Source organism: Tyto alba, unplaced genomic scaffold (genome assembly GCF_018691265.1).
Source record: "Tyto alba isolate M040663 unplaced genomic scaffold, T.alba_DEE_v4.0 Super-Scaffold_9, whole genome shotgun sequence".
Classification (NCBI taxonomy): domain Eukaryota; kingdom Metazoa; phylum Chordata; class Aves; order Strigiformes; family Tytonidae; genus Tyto; species Tyto alba.
Window position 1 is genome coordinate 22,603,673 of NW_024881330.1, and position 7,958 is coordinate 22,611,630.

At 56.3% G+C, this 7,958-nt stretch overlaps 1 protein-coding gene across 1 annotated transcript; it reads left to right on the plus strand.

The window, feature by feature from the left end:
* Positions 1-1,419: 1,419 nt before the first annotated feature.
* On the plus strand, positions 1,420-6,997 carry KLF10 (Kruppel like factor 10). Its single transcript, XM_042786186.1, has 4 exons — positions 1,420-1,769; positions 3,484-3,723; positions 3,829-4,690; positions 5,583-6,997. The coding sequence occupies exons 1-4, from the start codon at positions 1,677-1,679 to the stop codon at positions 5,840-5,842; spliced, it is 1,455 nt and encodes a 484-aa protein (XP_042642120.1). The 5' UTR covers positions 1,420-1,676; the 3' UTR covers positions 5,843-6,997.
* The last annotated feature ends 961 nt before the right edge of the window (positions 6,998-7,958 follow it).

Below are 7,958 nucleotides of genomic sequence, written 5' to 3' on the forward strand. Positions count from 1 at the left end.
GATAAGGCAGTCAAGCCCATCAGTTTTCCTGCAGGCGCAGCAGGGATCTCATAAAATCTGGCCAAAAGGCGGGGAGATACTCAGATTACATAGCAGAAACAGAAGATGGGAGATGCAGATTTCCCTCTGTCAAGCAGCACGTTTTCTCAGACGCGAGAGTCGTGGAAGCTGTCTGAGTGAGGGGAGGGGGGTCCCACCACTGGCAGGGCGGTGCAGGGGGGCACAGCAGGAGAGCGCATCCCACCAGACATGTACAGGGTACTGGTGTGAAGAACAGGAATTCCAGCTGTATCAGTGGAAATGTTGTAATTAAAGCAATACCAAAAAAACCCAGTGTCTTTCTGAGAATAAAATTAACACTCTTCTGTCAATACACAAGTCTTTGAACTAATAAAGAATTGTTTAAATTATATTTTACTCTGTGCTCACATTTTGCAATTGTTATATCCTCATTCTTCCTTCAGGCTGAAGATTTGCTATTCCTCTAGCTTTTTTTTTTTTTTTCACTTTCAGACATAATTAAACATTCTGGGAGGTTTCCAGACAAGTTACAGGAGGACATAACCCGCTGTCAGACCCTTCTGTCAATTGGGATCTGCTGACAAGGGGAAGAATAATTATGCAGAATGAAAGGATACTGGACCATGACACTATTGAAAAGGGGAAAGACTGGAAGATGTATCTTAGAAGAAGAAAAAAAAAAAAAAAGAGAAAACTTGAACTGAGCACATGAGGCTGGACTGCCTAGGGGGAGGAGGGGAGACCTCGTAAGTGAAGCTGAATAAATAGGAGAAATGGAACTGAACCGTAACAAAGCACCAACAGTATTTCTAGAGCAGAGCAGCACTGCAACGGCTGCAGCCTGGCGCGGGACCCTGCTTCTCAGGTGTGGGCACACACAGCCACCTCTTCTGCTTTTATTGGAACTGACAGGAAAAAGAACCCGCCTTCGGCTCTGCATCGACCAGAATACACCGAACAGCTCTCGCCCTTCCGGAGCGCCGCAGACTGCAGCGGAACGCAACTAGCCGTGACCCAGCTAATTGGCAGCCGTTACCCACGGGGACATCCCGTACGCGTGGCACACCCCCACCCCCTTCTCCCCTCACAGTGCAGACGCGGCTGCGTGGACCTCCGCCCTGCGTGGGGCCGGGGGGGGGGTGGTGGTGGGGGGGGGGGGGGAGAGGGGGTGGGTGCCGCCAGGACAACACCCACGCGTCCCCAGCCACGGCGGAAAGGCCTGAAGAGGCGGGAGCGGCCGGGCCGCCCACCCCCCCCCCCACCCCGCCCGCGGCCCCGCTTCACCCCGGCCCGGCGGGGAGCGGGCGGATGGGCGGGGGCCGCCCCCCCCCCGCTGACCTCATGCGCTGAGGATCGCGGCCGCCCCCGCCCCTCCCGCCCGGAGCCCGAGGCGGGGGGGGGGGGGGGGGACGGGGGGGGGCGGCACTGACTCAGCCGGCGGCGGGGACTTACCGCGCGCACGCCGCGCTGACACACTGGCCACGCCGCGGGGCAGCCGCCGATCACGCGCGGGCGCTGGGCGCTCATTGGCCGCCGACTCACACACCTTTGCCGGCGATTGGCGGCGGGCGGGGGGGAGCCCCGCCCTCCTCCACTCACCCACCCCCCCCCCCCCCCCCACGCGCGCGCGAGGGGCCGGAGGAGCCGCCACCTGAATGGGGAGCGGCGAACAAAAAGAGGGAAATAAAGGCAGCGGGCGGAGAGCGGCGGCGGCGCGGGCTTCGGTCAGCCTCAGCTCCCCGTCACCGGTGAGTGACCGGCCCCGCCATGAGGGGGGCGGAACGCGACCAGGGCACCCCCAGGCGTGTGTGGGGAATGGGGTGTCCCGAGGCGGGGAGGGAGTCCCCGGGGATAGCACGACAGGGGGACCCCGGGCGGCGGAGGGAGCGGGGCTGCTGTGATGGTGGGCAGCGGGGCGAGGGGAAGGAGTCGCGCGCGCGCGTGTGCGTCCCCACGGGAGAGCCTGCGGGGCGGGCGAGGAAAGCGGCGAGAGGGAGCGGAGTCGCCGGGAACCTGTTGGCACCGCCGGGCCGGCGACCTGCAGCCCCGCGTGGGTGCGCGCCCGGCTCCGGGGCTGCATGTGCCAGGGGGCGGCGGGGAGGAGGGAGCCGGGGAGGGGGGATCCCGGCGCAGCGGGGTCAGGCGAGGCCCTCCGCCGCCGCCGCCGCCGGGAGGAGATGGGCGGGCGCTGTGGGGAAGAGCCAGCCGCAGCCTCCCTCCCCGGCAGAGCCGAGCCGTGGGCTCGCTCCCCGCGGGGACGCCGCTTCCCTTCCCCCGCGGCGGGAGGCGCCGGGCGTGGCGGCTCTGCCCGCTGTGAGGCGAGGCGAGGCGAGGCGGCTGCCCCGGCCGGGCTTCCCCCCGCCCGCACGGCCGCGGTGCCGGGGGGGTGCGGGGGGGCGGGCGGGCTCCCTTCCTGCCGCCGGGCTGAGGGCGGAGGCGGCCGCGTGGGGAACTGGGGGAAAGGTCGGCGCGCGGCGGTAACTGATCACGCCTTTGTTCGCCTGTCCCCGCCCCCGGGCCGCGCCCCTGAGCGGCGCCGGCCAATGGGCGCCGGCGCGGGGCGGTGCGGAGAGCCAATAGGAGAGGGCGGGGGCGGGACGCGGCGGGGTGCGCTGAGGTGAGGGCGGGGCGCGCCCCCTCAGGCCGCCGCCGTGACGGCCGCCGCCCCCTCCCCTCCCGCCCCCCCCCCCCCGCCGCGCCGGGCTCCTTCTACAGGTGCTTCCGAGCCGTGGGCTCCGGCTGCCTGAAACGCGGCTTTGCCGCCCTCAGCGGGGGGGGCGGGGGTGGAATTCGCCAACAGCGGCGGGCGCCATCCTTCAAAAATCGGCAGCGGTGTTAGGGATAATGGTGGAACATGCAGCTTAGGAAGCTTTCTGCGTGGGTTGGTTCCGTGTGCTGATCGGTCAGATAGTGCATATACACACATACAGTTCGGTTCTCCCAAGTTGATGTTCCTTGCGTGTATGTGTGCGTGAGACAGACCTTTTGAATGTTTTCCAGAACATTTTTGGTAGCTAATACCTTTTGAAGAAGATGTGTTTCAGTCCTAACACGGTCTTTACTCATGTGTCAAAATAAGCATGATATTGAGGGCTGTGTTTAAAGCTAAAATGGAAAGAGAATGGGAGGGGGGGAGGAAGTTTTATTTTTTGGGGGTGAAGATTTTTCTTAGGCTTTCAGACACAGCACTTGCGATATGGAGTAACTTCCATATTTGCTTAAGATTTGGGGAGAGTTCTTTTGTCTCAAGAAAATATATAATCTTCACCGGAAGGCTAGATTTCCCTACAAACAACTTCATAAAAATTTTATAGAAATAAGAAAGAGGGCAGGAAAATGCAGGCATACCCACCACATTACCAAGCATATTTATCTTGCACAGGTTGCCTTCTTATAAGTAACAGCAAAATATAAAACTTCGCATCAAATTTAAAGTTCCCTTTTTTCCCCAAACTGAACCAGGAAGAAGAAATGGAAATGATGAGTGAGAAACAGAGAGACACTAGGTATTTCTGGAACAATACTCCTGAAAAAAGCGATTATGAGGCTGTAGAAGCCCTTATTTCTATGAGTTGCAACTGGAAATCAGACTTCAAAAAACATGCAGAAATGAGACCTATAACTCCAGCATCTGATATGTCAGAAGAGAGTGATGAGACTTTGCTTCCTGGAGCAGCAGACTTTAATGCGATACCAGCATTTGTAAGTTTTTTTTTAATTTGTACATGTGCATGCTCAGTTTTAACCGCTGGTGCGGCGGTGTGTTGGTAACACCCCCCCCCTTACTGTGTCTCTCTCCCCGTACAGTGCCTGACCCCCCCCTACAGCCCTTCTGACTTCGAGATGTCGCAGATGGTCCATCCGGGGCCACCGGCACTCGGCAAGTCTCTGGCCGAGGCCGCCAAGCCTGCTCTGGCCGCACCTGGGAGAGAGGCGGAGAGGCCTCTGAAAGCTCAAGCCACGAGTGTGATCCGCCACACGGCCGATGCCCAGCTCTGTAACCGCAAAACCTGCCCGGTGAGAACAGCCAGCGTGCTGAAATACCAGGACAGCGTTTTGAGGGAAACAAGCAGTAAACAAAGCGCTGAAGCAGAACATTCGGTGCGTTCCGCCGTGGCGCCCAGCGGAGCCGGTGATGAGAGCGGTGAACTGCCGGCGGTGGAAGGGAAGAACGCAGAACCCGCGGTGGGTCCGGTGGCTGTGGCAAAGCCCTCGGCTGGCGGGCATCGGCCCGCCCCTGGAGCGGCGGTGGCGGCACTGCCGTGCCCTGCCCAAGGCAGCGGAGCCCCCCCCGTGCCAGTGATTTGCCAGATGGTCCCGCTGCCCGCAAACAACAACGTCATGACGGCCGTAGTGCCCAACACCCCGCGGAGCCAGCAGCCGGCTCTCTGCCAGCCCATGGTCTTCATGGGCACCCAGGTTCCCAAAGGCGCCGTTATGTTTGTCGTGCCCCAGCCAGTTGTGCAGAGCACAAAGGCTCCCATTATTAGTCCAAACGGCACGAGACTCTCCCCCATTGCCCCTGCTCCTGGCTTCGTACCTTCCGCAGCAAAAACTACTCCCCCGGTTGATTCTTCAAGAATAAGAAGTCACATTTGCAGCTACCCAGGATGTGGGAAGACGTACTTCAAGAGCTCCCACTTGAAGGCTCACGTCAGAACACACACAGGTTGGTCACTGTTGCTGGATGTTAAAAATTAATGTAGACAATTGCAGCTACGTAACACAACCTGTTAAGGTTCTAGCAGTTACCGGATTTGTTCATGGAACAAATTGCAGGGTAGCAATGAAATACCTTTTTTGCCAGCGTGTGCTATAATGCCGCCTAATCTCTGACAGGAAATCTCCCAGAGGGGAAGTTGACTCAGCGGTTTGTTTGTGCTGGACTTGCCTCGTGTCAGAAGGCATTCGGTAATGCTTCTTACGAGTGTGGAAGCAAGGCCTTGCCCAATGTAGAGTATGCTTTTCCAGAGTTAAAGACGCCTTATTAGGCTTCTCCACAAGAACGCCTTTGTCAGAAGCGGGTAAACCTTAAAGAGATTATTTTATGAAAGGATATAAGGATCCACTCCAAACTATTCCTGCCTCGGTTATTTTAGAGTAGCTTCTCCACGCCTCAGCTCTTAATCGCAGTAGCAGGGAGAGTCGTGTATATTTTCACGTAGGCTCACGGTGCGCTACCAGAGCTCTGTTACATAAAACAGGTTGCGTTTCAGAGGGTAGTTTCGGGCATGCTAAATTGCCATCATCTGTGGTTCGTGTGGAGCTGAGAGTTCAAATTGGCTGTCTTGAGACATAAAGAGCATCTTAGATTATTTGGTTCCTGAAAATTATTAACCCTTTGTACTACTTAGCCTCCATGAGAGTGTGTCTGCATGTTTAAATAGTGATATAGAAACATTTTTTTCACATTTCATATGTATAAAAATAATAAATATTTACGTAGGCTTTGCCTCAACTTTCCTTTAAAAAAGTCAGATCCTGCCGGTCAAGGCAGTGGTGTTTGTTGCTCAGTCAGTACTCATGGGTTTTTTTTTTCTTTGTCACTTTTTCCCTTCCAGGAGAAAAGCCGTTCAGTTGTAGTTGGAAAGGCTGTGAGAGAAGGTTTGCACGGTCTGACGAACTGTCTCGCCATCGCAGAACACATACTGGGGAGAAGAAGTTCGCCTGCCCGATGTGTGAGCGGCGGTTCATGAGGAGCGACCACTTAACGAAGCACGCGCGTCGCCACTTGTCGGCGAAGAAGTTACCGAACTGGCAGATGGAAGTGAGCAAGTTAAACGATGTTGCCGTGCCGCCACCATCCGCTGCCGCGCAGTGAAGGGACTCGCTCTGGAGACGGCGGAATTAACTGTTGCCTCTGGGATACGCTGGCTGAAAAAAAGGCTTTTGCTCCCGGCCTGCGGTTCTCCCGCACCGGCTGCTGACGGCAGAGCAGCAGAGAGACAAAGGCGGTCTGGGCCCCATCACAAAAAATGTTGCTGGGAGAACCGGCGGCTGACTGGGAGAGCGGGTGTCTTTTGTGCTGGTAAGGAAAGAGAGAAAGAGAAGGTTCTAGAGTAGAGCAGCACACAGTTTTGAATTTTGCAAATTATTCGTATAACACTCTAGATCAGCCCCGTGCAAGTGTTTCTGAGGCTGATGCTTGAGACCAGCTCTGGTTCTGACTCCCAGCTGTCAGCCTTCAGTACCGCACAGGCTAGCCAGGCGCAGGCTTGGACGCCCGCAGCGCACCTGCGCAACATAATCTAAATCAGTTTTCCTACTTCTGCCACCTTTTCTTGGTAGGAAGCTTTTCCTCCTGTTCATTCTCCGGCCCCGTCATAAGCGATGATTCGGTGCCAGACTCCTGGAGGTTTCAGACCAGTCCCAGCTGTGTCCTGCTGCCCAGAGGGGCCGGGGCTGGGCCGGCGGGTGGGATCCTTCTGAATCCTCATTAGCTTTGTAATATTTTCCCAGCTTCTTTGGCAAGCCTTGTGCTTATTACAATTGGTTATACCTGGGCACCGTACCATGCTCCTGCCTTTGTGTTGCTTACGGTTTGCTTTATACCTTCTCGCCACGGTGTACCGCTGCGTTTTTCATAAACCGAGTGCACTTTTAAGGAAAACATTGTAACTGTAAACTGCTCGGGTTGATTAAGGAGGAAACCCTGGAATCCGAGGCTTCTTGATCATGTTATTCTTTGAAAGATGGTTTATACTTCAAATTAAATGGATATATTATGTATCGTGATTCAAAAAGTAAAACGAAGCAGTAAAGACACCGGCCTAGAATTTAAACTGTAGCTTTTGTGACAAATAATGCATCGACTTCCACTATTTCTATTTTATCATATTATGTTGAGGACACATATCAGAAAGTGAACAGTTTGAAAATAGTGTATTAGATATGCTTTTTGTGACTACTTTAAAAATTTGCACATTTCTTATGTTGTACTTTATACTTTGTTTACAATAAAACCAATTTTCTTTAATACAGACCTCTTTTTTTTTTTTAATTCATAGCAGAATTTATGCCTTTGCGAGGAAGATAACCTCAAAATGAAACGTAGTGTCCATCATTGTGTCCTGACCAATGCAGCACTCTCTCTTAACTTTTAATATTTTTTTTTTAAGTTCTGTAAAGCCCACAGGAGTGGAATTTCAAGTCTGCACTTACTACTCTTGAGTCTCTGTTTTGTTCTGGGTTGTTTGTTTGGTTGTGTGTGTGTGTTTTTTTTTTTTTTCTTCCCACTCTCCATCCCCCCTCCTTTTTCTTCAGGCACCCACAACTAAATGCGCTTACATGGGTCGTTACAACACTGGTGAGAAACACCCCCTTTTTGGTGGCAACGGGGTCGCGCTGCCTTCCCCAGGACGGCCGAGGGCCTGCCCGGCGGGTGGAGGGGTGGCTGCCCGCCCCCCCGCGCCGTGGGACCCGCCCACCCCCCCGCGCGGCTCTGGTCTCGCTGCTCCCCCGAGCCGGCTACGGGAGGAGGGACGGGGGGGGGGGGCGGTGGGGGTCTCACCTCCACGGGCAGCGCGGTCCCTCGGCCTTCACCGGGCCCTGCCCACTCACGGGGAGCGGTACCGCTCGCGTGGGCCCGTCTGCCCCGCCCGCGGGCTGCCCCACGGCCCGGCCCTGCGGGCTGCGTGGGACAGGGGCTCCTCCCCTCCCTCCCTCGGGAAAACCCGAGCCGCGGCCCTGTCTCATTCCCCGGGGGAACACGCCGCCACAGCCCCACGTGAAAGAGACACTTCCCCACGAGTGTGAGCGTCAGAAACCCTTCCACGCCTACAACTAGCCCTCGGGCTAGGAAGCCGCGTCCCCTCGCCTGGCACGCTGAACCCTGACGCCAGGTTTGTGCCGCGGCCCCACGGAAGGAGGGCGCAAGGAAAGTGTCACCCGCCGTCGCCACCCTGCCCGCACCCAGCTGGCAAAGGGGAAGAAAAGGA